General features: G+C 35.3%; 1 protein-coding gene across 1 annotated transcript in view; it reads left to right on the top strand.

Annotated features, from left to right (window-relative positions):
• The window catches only part of LOC149771443 (leucine-rich repeat-containing protein 40-like), a 64,139-nt gene that overhangs the window by 29,141 nt on the left and 16,775 nt on the right, over window positions 1-18,223 (top strand). The window contains exons 11-13 of the mRNA XM_089948433.1: window positions 2,913-3,020; window positions 6,736-6,846; window positions 12,703-12,780. Coding sequence (XP_089804559.1) covers window positions 2,913-3,020; window positions 6,736-6,846; window positions 12,703-12,780 — 297 coding nt within the window. The remainder of the gene's footprint in view (window positions 1-2,912; window positions 3,021-6,735; window positions 6,847-12,702; window positions 12,781-18,223) is intronic.

The raw sequence follows: 18,223 nt of genomic DNA on the forward strand, positions 1-18,223 counted from the left end.
CTCAAAGAGAGGTCATTAAGTATTCTTTGTATTGCTGGACATCATCATTTGGTGGTGTTTGCAATCTGGTTAAGTAATGATGTGAGTTAATTATCTGTTGGTCTGAAAAAAGTAAGGGAGATAACTTTGCCAACACAGAGACAACCAGTAGATGTTCATGCTTTGTATCATTTAGTATGCCAGAAAATTTCCTATATGCATGTCTTAAGTTTGGAATATTATGTTTGCTTTTCTGGCCTACAGCTTTGTAATGGTTGGAGAAATTTTGATGAAATTTTGCCCAAGTGTTAATTTTGAATGTATGGTATCTTTTGTATATCATATTCAGCTCATCCTAAGGTCATGGTCACAGCAAGGGAAAATGTAATTCTGAAACATGTGACAAGTCTGGAGTGTAACTTTTAAACCACTGATGATATTTCAATGAAACTTTCGCAAAGTATATATCCCCTGCCCCTGCCTTAAGTTCAAGATCACTGTAAGGGAAAATTTAATTCTCTGACTTGTATCCTTGTCTAGAGTATAACTTTTGAACCACTGAAGATCAGCCTGTTACATATACTATTAGTGTGATGCATACCATTGTCAAGGTCCAGGTCATGTGAATACAAAATATAAATCATTGACCTTTGTTCATGAATGGTTATAGCTTTTAAACAAATGAAATTTTTTTAATGAAACTTTAGCATGTTATATCTCATGACTTGACTGTTTACTTATTCAGCAAAATCACCAATTTTTATGAATTTAATATGTGTTTATCTGTTTATAGACTTTCTGTAGAATTACACTTCAATATTGTTAACCTAATACAGATATATATTTGAAATGATTGCTAAGTGCCTTTGGTAAAAATGTGGGGTGTTTATCAATGGAATTTGGAAGGTAATACTTCTCTCTTTACCAAATCAGACAAATATGTGCTTTTTATCAATAAAATGGCAATAATTTTGTTACCTTGCACTTTTTCAATAAGTCTTAGAAAGTTTTCATTTTCCAGTTAAGTAAAATGAAATATGTTTTATCTTTTTGATTTAAATGTAAGAGCAGATTAGATTGTATCAACAGTTGAATCATAGAATACATAATTTTGTGTCTAGCATAAAGAATAGCCAAAAAGCTTAAGGTTTTATGGCTCTTAGCCATATTTCATGTCTGCAAAGTTTGTTTTTGGTGTTATGGCCCCTTTACCATATTTCATGTCTACAAAGTTTGATTTTGGTTTTATGACTCCTTGGTCATATTTTTCGTGTCCACAAAGTTTGTTTTTGGTGTTATGGCCCTTGTTCATATTTCATGTCTACAAAGTTTGATTTTGGTTTTATGACTCCTTGGTCATATTTAATGTTTACAAAGTTTGTTTTTGGTGTTATGGCCCCTTTGCCATATTTCATGTCTACAAAGTTTGATTTTGGTTTTATGACTCCTTGGTCATATTTCGTGTCCACAACGTTTGTTTTTGGTGTTATGGCCCTTGGTCATATTTCATGTCTACAGAGTTTGTCTTTGGTGTTATGGCCCTTGGTCATATTTCATGTCTGCAAAGATTGTTTTTAGTGTTATGGCCCTTGGTCATATTTCATGTCTACAAAGTTTGTTTTTGGTGTTATGGCCGTTAGTTATATGTCATGTCTACAAAGTTTGTTTTTATTGTTATGGCTCTTGGTCATATTTCATGTCTGCAAATTTAGTTTTTGGTATTATGGCCCTTAGCCATATTTCATGTCTGCAAAGTTTGTTTTTAGTGTTTCGGCCCTTGGTCATATTTCATGTCTGCAAAGTTTGTTTGTAGTGTTATGGCCTTTGTCATATTTCATGTCTACACAGTGTTTTTAGTGTTATGGCCCTTGGTCATATTTCATGTCTGCAAAGTTTGTTTTTAGTGTTATGGCCCTTGGTCATATTTCATGTCGACAAAAAAAAGTTTCTAGTGTTAAGGCCCTTGGTCATATTTCATGTCTACAAAGTTTGTTTCTGGTGTTATGGCCCCTGGTCATATTTCATGTCTGCAAAGTTTGTTTTTGGTGTTGTGGTTCTTGGTCATATTTCATGTCTACAAAGTTCGTTGGGGGCCCCCGAGTGGTCTAATGTGCTCTCCATTATGGATCACTGCCATCTCACCTCTGTCTGCATGGGTTCAAGTCTAGGATTCAGCCAATGTGGGTATGTGAGGAAGCTTGCCAGCAGCTTCTCGTGGGTCGGTGGTTCTTCCCGAGGTTTTACTGGGTTCTTCCTCCACCATTAATACTGGCCGCCATGCATAGCCTATCGTGTGCTGAAAAATTAAACCCCACAACAACAACAACAACAAAGTTTGTTTTTATTGTTATGGCCCTTGGTCATATTTCATGTCTACAAAGTTTGTTTTCGGTGTTATGGCCCTTGGTCATATTACATGTCTACATAGTTGGTTTCTGGTGTTATGGCCCCTGGTCATATTTCATGTCCTCAAAGTTTGTTTTTGGTTTTATGACTCCTTGGTCATATTTCATGTCTGCAAAGTTTTGTTTTTAGTGTTTTGGCCCTTGGTCATATTTCATGTCTACAAAGTTTGTTTTTGGTGTTATGGCCCTTGATCATATTTCTTGTCTACAAAGTCTGTTTTTAGTGTTATGGCCCTTGGTCATATTTCATTATCTACAGAGTTGTTTTTGGTGTTATGGTCCTTGGTCATATTTCATTATCTACAAGGTTGTTTTTGGTGTTATGGTCCTTGGTCATATTTCATTATCTACAAGGTTGTTTTTGGTGTTATGGCCCTTGGTCATATTTCATTATCTACAAGGTTGTTTTTGGTGTTATGGCCCTTGGTCATATTTCATTTCTACATGTCTGAGTATGAACATACTGTTCTATTATAAAGAAGTATTCTATTCAAAAGCAGAGGTTTGTGGGGTTTTTTTCTTTTGCAGTAATAAGCAAGCCACACAGATCCCCAATGAAGTATTTGCAATGGCTGAGAAAGCAGAGGTTAAAGTGGTCAATCTCAGTAAAAACTGCCTCACCACACTGCCAAATGGGTATGTACTAACTCAGAAAAACTGCCTCACAGACTACCTCAGTAAAATGTGCCTCACCACACTGCCTAATGCATATGTACCACCTCAGTAAAAACTGCCTCACCACACTGCCAAATGGGTATGTACTAACTCAGAAAAACTGCCTCACAGACTACCTCAGTAAAATGTGCCTCACCACACTGCCTAATGCATATGTACCACCTCAGTAAAAACTGCCTCACAACACTGCCAAATGGGTATATACTAACTCAGTAACAAGTGCCTCACCACACTGCCAAATGTGTATGTACCACCTCAGTAAAAACTGCCTCACAACACTGCCTAATGGGTATGTACTGCCTCAGTAAAAAGTGCTTCACCACACTGCCCAGTGTGTATGTACCACCTCAGTAAGGCTGCCTAAGCCAACACTGCTTATTGGGTATGTACTACCTCAGTAAATAGTGCCTCACCACACTGCCCAATGCATATGTACCACCTCAGTAAAAACTGCCTCACCACACTGCCAGATGGGTATGTACTGCCTCAGAAGAGACAGATCCTCAAAGACACTGTATCAGAAATTATTTTTGTAAAAGGACTATTTTTTTAAAGACTTGCTTAGGGATATCAATGATGTGCAGATTTTTATATCAGAGGTAATAGCTTTTCTAGTCTCTCCTTTGGCAAATGAATCAGCAATTTGCTCTCATAATATTTACTGTCATCTAGGTTTTTGTTGCCTAGTATCAACATCAGTATGGTCGATTTCCTGTTTGCATGGATAGATTTTAATTATTCTTTGCATATAAGCATTAACTGAGACATAGAAGAACCTTATTGATTGCTATTAAAGGCACCATGATAAAGTTTATAATACTGACATTGATTGTAGGCAAAATAATATTTGTATACCTTTGTTTTGAGTAGTGGTTGGTACATAGGATTTATATATTTACTCTGTGTTTATCCTTGCCTTGGAAAATGTGTGCATCATTTGCTCCATCTGTCTGTCTTCCCTCCCCAGGATTTAACTCTTTATTTTCATGCTTAAAAAATACACCAAATTTCATTGTTTTTATTCTTGGAATTCATTTGTATTTGACACCAAAACTAGGTTGCTACGATCTGCTATCCATAGTTTGTTAAAACCATGCTCTAATGCCAATGCTTTTTCACATGCTACCACCAAGGCTTTGTTAGGAATGAATGTGTACCATGCATCAAGTTGAGGAACACAGTGGCCATCTATCCATCAAAAAGGGGCATAGCTTCTTTAATATAGATTGCTTCTAATTCTCTTTTTTTTTCTTCAGGTTTATTCTATACAAAATAGCAATGACACTCGGTGATCACTAAATAGCATGGCATTGTCCCTTCATAAAAACAAAGTGATTCTTAAAGTTTTAGGCATTACAATCATACAGTATGAAAAAGCTATCCAAATATGTTCAGTTGTTAATGGTTTTAATAAGGGCTATTCCATTTAAACAATCATGGTACCCAGGGAAGGCAGTTTTAAAAAATATATATGCCAGGGTACTTTGATTTCACAGAGTTTAAAATCATAAGAAATTTCTAAATTGCATCTATGGGTGAGTACCCACTTTAAACGTGTCTTCCCAGGGTCCCATATATGTTTTAATGGAACAGCCCTAACCAACTCACAGTGATGTAGCATGATGTCCCACCCAGTCACATTATCCTGACACCAGGCTGACCAGTCCTAACACTAACCTCTTAATGCTGAGCATCTAGCAAGGCAGCTGTTGGTACCATTTTTGTAAGTCATTGGTATGACTCTGCCAGGATTCAAACCAGCGAACCCCCCGCTTCCGAGATGGATGCTCTAACCAGTAGGCCACGGGATACATGTAGTATGCAAAACAAAGTGCACATTAAATAACACTACAATTGAACAACCATATAGCAAAATAAACACCACTAACCATCATTTAATCCTAGTAACAATGATCACATAAATAGTAAAGATTGTTCTAATAAGGTATTTATTAAAAAAATTGTCTAGCTACCAGTTTTGTGAAATTTACAAATCCAGCGTATGGTGTCATTTGTAAACTGCAGTAAACCAGACTCAGGTACATGTCACCAACCGCCATTGTAATGCCTAAGTCATGTGAATAGCCAGTAAGATTAGCCATTTTTTCATCAAAGGGAGTAATGATGGACATATGTAGTCAATTAAGAGGTTTGTATTTTTTCTTTATCTTTGTGAAAACCCACACAGTGCTGGTAGTTCTAATGTCCCAGTGAGAAATCTTTTGAAAGGGCTTCAGTGTAGGGTTGAGTACATCATTTGTCTTTCCAGTTAATCCGTAATGCATGGGGGTGAATGAGTTCTTTGTCTTTAATACTAGTAAGTGAGAATCATATCTGGATTTTTTAATATATATTTCTTTTGTTACAGTGTTTCACCAAGCCACCATCTGTTTACCCTGGTGCAAATGATGGCAACCTTTGTTTATTGAGCTATAATGCTGGTGATATAAACTTTGTCTCAAAATAAATGCATTGTTTCTTGCCAAGTTAATTATGTCTTTTGGTTTCATTCATTGGTACATAATATATATTTATTCCACATTTCCCCAAAACCTGATAAAAACTGAAATACATCTAGTTGTTGTTACATCAACACTAATAACAATGGCAGAACCTCTGATGACAAAAAGAAACATTCTAACATTGGAAGAAAGAACATATTCATGTATGTTCAAATATAAATTTGATTCACGTTGTTTGAAAACATAACTTTATTAGATAAAGTTATTTTGTGAGGAATGCATGCAGTATTTAACAAGATTTATGATTAAAAGATATGATACATGTACAGTGAGTATTTTTTCTTCTTCAACAATGCTAACTATTGATCCTGGAAACAAGTCCATTTTCACACACCTCTTATGAGAGACCATCTGTCTTGAGAGACCGCTTTTGGTTGGCAGAAGGGGTGGTCTCTATAACAGGTTTTACTATATATATATATCTTAGTTCATTCATGTATATGTTACCATTTGACCAGATTTGTCAGTTTTAAATTGGATGGATACATTAGCAAAATAAACATAACAGATTCTATCATATACAGATGTTCTTGAACTTATCGGTATTCACAGCATCATCATTGTTAAGCAGTCCATTCCTCTGTGACAGTATGAGAACATGGGATGTCATAATTCCTGAAGGAATTTGCTTGTCAACATTAAACATTTGCATCACTAACGTAATTTTGAAAATTGTAATAATACATTCTCACTGGATAAAAGAACATTATTTTGTATGTTCTTTTTTTATGACAAAAATTGATTGTGATCCCCTCCCACCATATATTTTAACATCCCCCAATTTTACACACATAGGCTGTTTGTCTACCAATTGTTTATCTAGAGTGATGACTGAACACAGTAGATTCAGGATGGTAGACACCAAGTGGCCAAAATTATCCATGAGGCAAAATGACCTGTACTGACCTTAATTATATTGTGGAACACAGGTTTTTACAGAAAAGACTACGACTTGGAAGTTTGAATTAAATCATACGACTGTTCAATGACAAATTTTGTATCATTATTGAAAGACACAAAATAGGTATCTTTTCCATCAATACTGACTACATAAAGAGAACTTATTTGTTTCTTAAGGACTAAGGACCAATTTGTTATTGCAAGGAGCACCTTAATTTTGTAAAATTATTAGATTTTTCTGTTTTGAATTTCAGGTTAATGCTGACATCAGATTATCTGAAGGAGTTAAACCTGGGTTTCAACAGATTCTCTTCCCTTCATCCTGATATTAGCCTGTATTTGGGACTCACTACTCTAGATATCAGGTAGACACTTAGCTCTCTTGGGTGTAAGACCAACTGAGCTTATTGTATGGTCATGTATCCATCCACTGTCTATCAACTTTTCCTATTTTCAACTTTTTCTCAAAATCAGATAAACCAGTTTCAACCAGACATGGCAGAGAGCATACTGGCATGAAGGTCTTTCAGTTTTATACAAATGATACTGATCAGTCATTAAATATGGCCACAATTACAAAGAATAGAAAAAACTTTTTAATGAAACATCACATATAAATTTGCTGAACAGAATTTTTCCAGATTTGACAGAAAGCATTCTAGCATGATATCATTTAAGATTTAAGCAAATGATGCCACTCTGCTATCAAATATCACCAGCATTATTAAATTTAAATAAAAATTCAAATGACTTCTTAAAAATGGCTTGTGAGAATTTTGACCAAATTTCATTGAAAACATTCTGGCATGAATTTCTTATTAATGATACCAATCCATTAGCCAATAGGAATAACATTATTAAAAATAGATAAACCTTAAATTACTTCTAAAATGTTGCTAATAAAATTTGTCCAAATTTCAAGGAATGAAGGCCTTTCAAAATCTTACTCACTTAATTGATGGTCCATCTAATATGGCTGCTGTTTTTATAAATAAATAGAAAGTCTTCTAACAACTTCTCAAAAACTGTAAAACAGAATTTTACCAAATGTAATGGAAAGCAGTCTGGCACAGAGTCCTTACAGATTTACAAATATTATGCCCATTTATTGTCAAATATGGCCACTGTTTGAAAAAATTGAATAACCTTCAAATGACTTTATCTCAAAGCTATTGAACTGAATTTGACCAAATTTGACAAAAATCATCATATATTGAATGCCTTTCAAATTAGTACAAATTGTACTGATTTGTCCTTAAATATGGCCACCATTGCAAACATTGGAAGGGAAAACACTTTGAATGACATATCAAAAACCTCTGAAGAGAATATGAAAAAATTTGACACAAAGTATCATGGCATGTATGCCTTTTACATTTTTGTATAGTAATGCCTATTCATCATCTGTTATGTGCACTGGTACTCAAAATAGAAAAACCTTTGAATGACTTCTTGATACCTGCCAGATCATGGTATATCAAATGAAAACGAAAACGATGATTTTGAACTTCCACCCAACCCCTTCTACACACACACACACACACACGCATAAATCATGTTTGGAAAAAGATGAATTCCCAAAAATACATCCACAACCCAAAGCGCTTGGTAATTCTGAACTACTTTTACATTTGTCTCTTTCTAAGAAATATTTTGAAATGTGAAAGTTTTTAGTCTTAAAATCTTTCCAGTGTGGCATAAACAGGCAATGAACGAGTTTTTAGCTCACCTGGCCCAAAGACATTGTGAGCTTATGGTATGAGCCTGTCGCCATCATAATTCGTTCAGCCATCATCTGTCCATCCCACAACAATTTCTTGTTACCACTCTGAAGGCCAGATGTTTTTTGGGAAGAGTAGAAAAAAGACACCATTACATTTTGGATACAAGAACATAAAAGTGGTAGATGAGTACAAATATTTGAGTTTACTTTTTTTTGAATGGCACTGTTACCTCAGTTAAAAAGAAATTTAGTCATCACATGTCACACATATTTTTTGTTACACAAACACATTTATAATTTAAATTTACTAGTTGATTGTCAACTTAAATTGTTTGTATGTTACCAATTCTTACATACAGCTGTGAAATTTGGGGATAGGAAGACATTACTGAAAAAGCACATTTTGAATTTGGTCTATTTTGTGTGGGAAGCATTCCAAATGCTATGATCTATAGAGGGTAAGGTGGACATACTCTGTCATATTTGTATTAAACATGGATTGTCAGGTTTTGGTCCAGGTAAGTAACAGGGAAAGAATAAAAATTTTAATGTATTAAGATAAATAGATACTTATGGAGCAATTTATGATTTGATGCATTTGAATATAAATGGATCTTTAGTGTAAAACAATATTTTGGAAACCTCAGACTTAATTATGTTTGTTTAACAAATTATATTTTCTGATAACAGATCTATAGAAAATGATTGGAAATTCAAATCTGAATAAAAAATAATTAACTTGTTTGGGTTTTGTTTAAAAGCATTTAATACACTTAGAAAGAAAGGTATAGTTGGTAGACTTAGCATTATCAAATATCAATGCCATACACATACATATGCAAACACTCACATAATCACAAGCAAACTTTAAGTTTCTGACTTTAAAATCTGTTGGATGGCAAAATAGGTTTAATTTGATTTAGTCTTTCCTGCTTTTAATATTCCAGCAGGGGGTTTGAAGGTAATACATATGTCATTAGTGTTCACTGATGCACTCAGTAGAGACTTATGGTACTGTTGTTCAAACTTACCTGCTCTATTCTCGTGAGCGAATCCTAATCAGAATGGAGTTGTTCATTAGGACCATAAAGGTAACATTGTTAGAACTATACCTGATGCAGTTTGACTATGAGATATGCTTGTCTCAATTGAAAAATGAATATATATATCTTGATTTGGACAGACCATTTCATTGGGAGAAGGGGGAGAACATACTAGTTTGAATTTTAATGGGGCTTACACTTGATTATAGGTAATACAGTGGTAATAAATGCCTCTGTACAGTACATGTGTTAATACTTTATCATACAAATCACCTGTGCAAACATGAACATGTGCTTATTATTGTCTTTCAATCATCCTATTTCATGGCTAAAATCATCCTGAAAATCATAGGTCAATTAATAGTTAGTATTTTAATAAAATTATGATAACAAATAATAATAATAAAGAGAATGTTCAAATCAATGTGTCATGCTATGTACTGGTGGTGCTTCTATTTTCACAGATGTTGTATACTTAATGCCTACTTGATGTTTGCAGTATGTGCAAAGAATAATATGCTCCCAATGCTTGACAAAGTAAAACTCTGTCTGCCAGGATTTTTAAAATTTAAATAATCATGTTTTCAAATTTATATACGGAGTAAATGTTGGACTTCAGAGAAGATTGCCTATGGTCCAGAAGTTGGCTTCAACATTCTCATTCAATGCATGGTGTGTAAATGTTTTTCAGCACATCTCTTTGATGTACTGTACTTAAGATGAATTGGGTTGTTCTATTTTGTTTGCATTACCTGTGGAAATTAGCTAAATAGATACCCTAGCTATTGTCAGCCAGTTAAGTAATCTCTGAAATGTGGTTGTATTTCTCTGACCATCTTTACTTTTAATTGCATTATATCATCTGTATGCCACAAGGCTAATTTTAGCTGAGCTTTGAGCAGGACTGTTTATTGTTCATACATACTACAGATTAACTGCATATATTGTGGTGGTCCAAAAGTATTGGGTAATTTTTTTATTGAAAAAACTTTGGGGATTTCTAAACATGAACAGGTTTTTGTGTGGCACAGCATGTTATGGAATGGAATGAGATCCTTATCTTGTAAGCTTGCCGAAAGTTGTATAAAATATTTTCATAGTTTCAAACAAGTAATTATAGGCTTCCAGGCAAAAAGGGACGTTTGCTAGGAATATCCAGACATGACAGATAATGCATTTTATGTACAGTGGAACCCCAGTATAGCACGCTGATTGGGATCCACAAAATAATCATGTTTTGTACCATATGCTATAGACAAACAAGTCAGCTGTAGAAAATGATGCATACCCCACCTGCCCCCACAAAATGCAGGTGGGGGACAGAAGTGGGCACAATACTATAGACTTTATTGATGCAGCTATCATTTGTTAACATATTAAACAAGAAGTACTGAAAACAGTTATTACATATATTATAATATCTGTATTTGTTGTAACTCCTGGAACATGATTTTGTCTAATTTTGGTAATTTTTATTTATGGCTTTAAATTGGAATGATTATCTATACCTGGGTTTTGTACGTGCCTAGGGCCTATTTTAAGATATTAAATAACGTAAAATTGCATAGGATCTATAAATAGATGCTTATGTATGCATTGACAGTTACTAATAATACAAAATTATTAGCAAATATGTTTCCGAGATTCTGCATTAGACAGATCCGTCAGGTGGTATCTTAGAAGAATGAAGTTAAACCTTATTGGATGAGCTAGGTCTAGATGGTGTATATAAGGAGAGAACTGAAAGAAAGTGCTTGTTTTTTTTAAATTATAATATTTTTCTGGAACTATTGAGAATTATTAAAAATCAGTTGTGGACAATGCCATTTTGATGTCATTCATGGCAGGTCTGTACATTTCCGGTTCTGAAGTTTATATGCGACTTTAATATAACTCACTCAGGATTATTTTGGATTCACTTAATAATACTTTAAGTTCCTCTCACATTTTCATTTATAACTTGTTTGTTAAGTTTTACAAAACTTGATGGTTTTGCTTCTTTCTGTTAATTAGTTTATGACCATAGAGTCATAACACATATAATATTTATTTTCATGTATATGAAATCTGCAACTTCAGCATAAATAGTTGAGTTTGTGTATTCACCAGCCAAATCTGTTTTTATCCGTAATAGTAATTCCATAAAAAATGTGCATAGAAAAGCATAGTTTCTCTTAAAAAAATTTCTTTTCTAGGTCCATTAGAATTCTGATATTTAATTTCTTGCTAATACATTGACACAAATGGTGATTTTTTTTCTGCAATATTCTTATTTGCTGGACATATCCAAAGGGTCTGATTTCTGACAGAAAATAAAATGCAAATGGAAGTTCAAAGGTATTGACCTTGTAGTGCTCTTGAACCAAGAATTCAGCAGGTAGGTCTACATGCAAACTGCCTAAACCCAGATTTGGAATATCATTTGATTGTGTGGGTTCAAATTGAGTTCCATTTTCACAGACACTATTACTTGTAGAGTCACATGTATTGGTGTTTCCTTGTATTTTAGAACATTACACATTTATGTGAAAATTTAGTAACTTTGGTGAACCTTTGTGTCATCTCATCTTCTCAGGAACTATTGCCATTGGATTCACAGAACTTAGGATGAAAATTCATAAATTCATCATCAGGAATTCCACAGCTATCAGAGAAAACTAAGTAACTGACCTATATTTCTAGGTTCAGTGATTTTATTTATACCTTTGCATTGATCTCACTTTCTCATATTAGTGCAAAGTATATTTTGTTTACCTTGTGTTTAGGTTGCTGTTTTAAGCACTGTTGCATATAGTCACATAATGTGGCATATATTTACATCTTGATAAGTATTTCAGCTATTTATGAAAACTAGGTTACTGTGATCTATATTTCACAGTTTAGTGTATTGTTCTTATCTTTTGCATGAGCTCAGTTTTTTCAAGTTAGGGTTTGCTGTTTCAATCCATGGTTCAAAGGAGCAAAAAATCTACAATCATAAAAATGAATTGACTGTATTCATGGTTTGCAATCCAACCACGGCAGTTTTCTTATCATGGGTGGAATCGATGAATATTTTTAACACTTTTTTCATGGGGTCATACAAATTTGTGTGTTGATGCCATTTGGTGAGAACAACTCCTCTGTACTAAAAGTAGATCAGTATTTGGTCAAAATTTCAAATTTTCAATGATTTGGTTATGTTTGATTTTTAAGTAGGTTTCCTCTGCACTGTTGGCTACAACATCATGTCACCTATGCAGATTTGGCCAATGTGACCCATAGTTTGTACTTCGTTGACTTTAGTTAAGTTTTACAGTGCTATTAAAGACTAGTCACGATGGTAGGGTATTTGTGTTATATGAGCACATTGCATGTTTACAATATGCTTATTTACATTTATGCTGTTTTCTCAAATGAGATATGATACAAAGTTTTGACTCCAAATGATTTCTTGACGTTACCGAACATTTCAGAAATAATCAACTGTCTGACCTGCCACCAGAAATGTCATCTCTCAAACAGCTTAGAGAAATTATCCTTTCTTTCAACAGGTGAGTGCTTAATTTACATATAAATGTTTCACAGATCATAGTATGTCCTCCTGGTGAATATTGCACCCTCCTCACAAAAGTAGGTTACTGTGCCCATATTTCATGCTTCACTGTCTTTGCATTTTAGCTGTTCATGCTCATATCAATAAATGAAATGATTATTTACAGCTTTATTAATATCACACCTATGCAAAATGATCACTGTTACCTACATTTCACCTTGTACTCACTTAGTTACTTTTTGCATTAGGTCATTGCTGCATTTTTTGCATGCTTTATACTTACTATACTATCGAACATCATGAAACTTGGTGAGCTGATGCATATTGATGGGCACAACTCTCAGATGTCATAATGAGCCAGATTTTACATTTAAATAACTTTTATTAAATTTTTTGTTTGTTCATGTTCGTTTCTCAGGTATTATTGATTATATAATTGTGACATTGATGATGATATCCATCTGTTTGCACCACACCTTTCCTGTAAAACAATGTAAATTCATTATTATCCATGGAATTCCGATTTTTATGGTTTTCATGGGTAATGAAATTATTGCTTGCCTTATCACCTCCACCCCTATTGTCTACCATTGTAATCAATCATGTTTTAATATCAATGGTATTGATAGTTCTACGAAGTATATGTCATGAAACAGTTATGAAAGCTGTAGAACACTGGAAATTTATTGTGATTATGATTTAATTCAGGTTTAGGACCGCTCCGGTGGCCTAGTGGTTAGAGTGTCCGCCTCAGATGTGGAAGATTTGAGGGTTCAATCCCCGGCCAAGTCATACCAAAGACTTACAAAAATGGTACTAACAGCTGCCTCGCTTGGCACTCAGCATTAAGAGGTTAGTGTTAGTACTGGTTGGCCTGGTGTTAGGATAATGTGACTGGGTGGGACATCATGCTACATGTCTGCATCATGATGCCCCAGTGCTAGACATCACTATAAACTGTCATACTGCAGACATCGTAGCGAAATAACTGAAAAATTGTTAAAGCTACATTTAAAAAAAATCTAAATCACACAAAATCACAAATAATTCAGGATTAAAATTCAATGAACTTAAAAGCTCTGTACTAACTCGGATGTTCCTTAATAAATGCATTATTACTCATGACTTGTGTCCTTCTTTACTTCTCAGAACATTTATTTTATTCATTCGTAATAATGAATACTCAATACAAATGATGTTTATCATGTGGGGAGACAATCCACTTTGCAGTAATTTACTTGCAGGCAGATGTTTTTCAGGTCTATCAGGATGACAGTACTTTCATTTAATTGCTCAAACACTTTTGCCAAATACCACTCATGGAAGCACACTTTCAGTTTCTCATTGTAGAATTTGTTGACAGATAAAAATCCAGGGATAGTAAATTATCCTTGCATACAACTGGCACAATGATATAATGACATTTTCTTTTAAATGAGAAAGCAGCCTCACTACAATGTGCTGCAAAAACATCAACTAGTTGTCACTGCCTTCTCTTCCCACTGTCCAAGGGGCAGCAAGTTATATACTGAGTTCATATTATATAAGAATCTGGTCAACAAACAGTGGAGTCCTAATGAGAACATGGGACCACAATTGTAAGGGCTTTTACTTCAAGTTTTCCACTTGTTGAAAACTGTATAAGTGACATTGTGATAGTTGAGAGAGTGAAACTCAACTTTGACAGAACTGCTAATATCTTGAAAAGACAGATGCTTTGTTTTGAAAACCCTGGTTGTCATTAGCTTTGTTTTAGTGCATGATCCCTAATTACTGAGAGCTTTATGTTTGATAACAGTCTTTAAAAACAAGGAAAAACATAAATGCAGTTGTAATTACAGTATTGGAATTAAGCTTGCTTGTTTCTGTGTACATGGAAAAGGATGTTGGCATCTTCTTTGATTCAGATCTTTGCCAAGTACTAGCAGTACATAATCATCAACAGCCTAGTTACTATTTTAGGATTAAGCCTGTTGGTTCAGAAATATCTGGAAGTGAATTTCAGTGTAATCTTATACAGAGATACACACATTCTTACCAGAATAACTCTCCTGGCACATCGCTACTTCCCATTGTTAAATAGATACAGTGATCATATAGCAGCGTGTCGCTGCCTTCCATGGATTAGATGCACTGCTCTTCCTGTAGCATGCTGCTGCCTCCCATTGCAGAGGAAATGTACCACTTACCTCTTAGTGTGTTGCTGCCTCCCACTGTAGAGGATATACACCATTCATCTTGTGAATGTTGCTGCCTCCCATCGAGGAAGAGATGCACCACCTAAACCATAGTATGTCGCTGCCTCCCTTAGAGGAATAGATGCACTGTTTTTCTCATGGTGTGTTGCTACCTTCCATAAAGGAGGAGATGCACTGCCACCAACCTGTCAGAGATAGTGTCACACCCTCACAATGGGAGGGATCAGCACCACACCTTCCTTGGTGATGCATCAGTTGGTGATCCTATATCCTCTGATCATTTCTCGCAATGGGATAGGGTTGGAACTGAGTTCCCCCATCTCCTCCTTCTACTACCTCATTTTCAACATTGGGAGTCAAACCAGTGGGCTCAGATTCAACATTGGGTGTCTAACAGTGGACTTTGACTAGGCTAAGGGATCAGGTCAGTATTCTTCCCTTTCCTGTTATCCAGATTGCCTGTCATAGCTCATCTCCAACATCAAGGAGGCACACATTGTCCTTCTCTTTGTGTGGAAGTCTGGAACCTCATGAGCTGGGCCACCGCTGAAAACATTACACTTAGAGTTCAACATATTCTGGGCAAGAAGAATGTTTTGACAGACAGTTTCTCCAAAATGGCAGAGCCATCCTCACAGAATGGACTCTAAACAGTTTTGTTTCAGAGTCCCTTTTTTTGCTATGGGAAAGGCCCTTAGTGGATCTGTTTGCAGCCAGACTCAACAATCGACTTCCAGTTTACATTTCTCCTGTCTCAGATCAAAGAGCATGATTAATGGATGCATTCAGTCTCCAGTGGGATTGGCTGTTCGCTTATGCCTTCCCACCCTTCTGATTGATTCCTTAATTTCTACAGAAATTCAGAACTTCCATTGCTCAGATCATTTTCATAGACCCTCTAAGCGTTCATGGTTCATTGATCTTCTAAACCTGCTGATCACTCAACCCAGGTCCCTTCCTCACTGGAGGGATCCAGACCTGCCAACCCTCGCTATTTTGGCTTGAATTTCACCACTCTCAATAGCAATTCATGGATTCATGCCGCATGCAAAAAAATCCCTAATTCCTGAATTCTCAATCATCTTAAATCAGAAATAAAATGTCTTTTATCCTGTTGAGTACTAGTCAAGATATCAGCAGTGGTCACTAATGCCAATACCGGTCCTGTATTGCTAGTTGTGAAGTTGGTAGAACTGTATCCAGTTGTTACAGTTTGCCCTGTAACCTAGTATATAATCTATATTTAGAACAGACATTTTACAAATACTCATGAGGAAAACTGGGACCCAACTGTTTTTCTTTTTATAAATGGCACATGTACATTCTCGTAGCAACTGTAATTTTTTATAAACAAACACGAAATGAAGATAGCTGTTTTGACTGTAGGAATTTTTGAGATATTGAATAATTGGCATATATCATAATTTGCTTGAGTTCATATTTATCCACGCATGCGCCAACACCACTAATCATTAACTGTTTGGACGTTTCATCTTCTGGACTGATACTGTTTCTTAATTAAGCTACACTACACTTAAAATGTTTTCACTCCAAGGAAAAAGATATGTATTCCACACAAAATGAAGCATAGATTGGAGTACACCAAAAATTGGCCTTGCATTCAGCTATGAAACATCAATGGATATTGTGCTTTTCGCACAGTAGTGTATTGCAGATTTTAGAATCGGGAATGTAAACAGGGGCTTGTATCATTGGTTACAATTTAGCTGTCATACATGTACTACATAATAATATTATATAGTACGTGTATGACAGATAAATTGTTAGCAACGATATGAGCCCCAGTGGGCATGTGGCAGGACAATGTGGAAAACCACACTGCTAGCAAAAAACATATAGATGTTGGGAAAATTAAGAGCACCCCAAGCAGATTTCAGCAGTGGAGTACTTTAAGCCACCTACTCAAGCCCTGCAAGCAACCAATGCTGAAGCATTGTTTGTGAGTTTCCTTGCTGAATATAACCTGCCTTTCTCAGTTGGAGATAAACAACAGTGACAGTGAAAGAGTATTTCCTGTTGTGAGGAAAAATAAGACACAGTTTAGTGCCTCCTTAGGTCCTGAAAATTTGCAACAATTTTAGTCACGAAGATTAACCAGCAGGCAAGAAGCCTGAACTGTTTTGAAAACAAATTTACCATAGCCCAATTGAGGAAGTTCAAGTCTGCAACAACATCATATCATTACATATAGTGTGAAGTTTGTGTATATAAATAAATTTGGCTGCAGATAAATGTGTACATTTAATTAGTGTAAATAATATGTTTTAGTTTTATTTTGGGATTTTCATATAATGCAGTACTAATGATGAAAGTGGATGGAGCTAGTGTCATGATATAATTTTTCACTAATTGTGTTCAAAATTCACTAATATTTTTCCCTCATTTCACTAATTGCAAGTCTAGAGGGTTGGCAGCTCAGGGGATCTTCTGTTGCAACACTGGGGATTCTACTTACTTATGAATTGAGATTCATGTCTTATCTCTTGACAATGGCTGTCTCCAGTTTAATGGGAATTATGATTCAGTTTCCCTCTGTCAACCAGATTTTTAGCCAAAAATCAATTACCTTCCATAGCTCCACAACCAGTAGAAATCCCCAGCCTGAGTCAAATCTGTGCTGTGGATGATACAGATAGACATTTGTATATTGTTAGGGCACTCTGTTTCTATCTTAAGGCCTCCAAAGAAAAAAGAACGGGTAGGAAGCGTCTTTTCCTCCCTTGCAAGGGCTCTGTACACATTTCAGCTGCCACTGTTTCAGGATGGATTATCACCACAATCAAAAGAGTGTACCAGTCTCTTACTGACTGAGACCTTTCCTTCATGAAACTTAAAGCTCATGAGGTTCAAGCTGTTGCTATCTCCTGGGCCTACCGTAATCACTTCTCCTTGGAGGACATCATGAAGGCAGCACTTTGGCGTTCCATACTACATTACCTCCTTTTACCTCCACTCATTATCACAGCAAAGTGAGGGTATTTTTTCTCAGCGTCCCATCATTACAGCCCTGGGAAATACCATCATTCCATAACATGTATTTCACTACAATGTAGAGTACTTCCCACATTCTCTTTTTTGATCAGCCAACCCTTCTTACTGACAAATTCAGCTAAACAAGAGCTATAGGTAAGCTGATGCTGCTATTAAAATCTAGTTTTTTGAGGGGTGAAACTAATTTTAATTATGCAATACTTTCTCATTCATATTGTCAAATGCCCTCCT

Source organism: Sinohyriopsis cumingii, unplaced genomic scaffold, assembly GCF_028554795.1.
Source record: "Sinohyriopsis cumingii isolate HCF-2022 unplaced genomic scaffold, ASM2855479v2 utg001851l, whole genome shotgun sequence".
NCBI lineage: Eukaryota > Metazoa > Mollusca > Bivalvia > Unionida > Unionidae > Sinohyriopsis > Sinohyriopsis cumingii.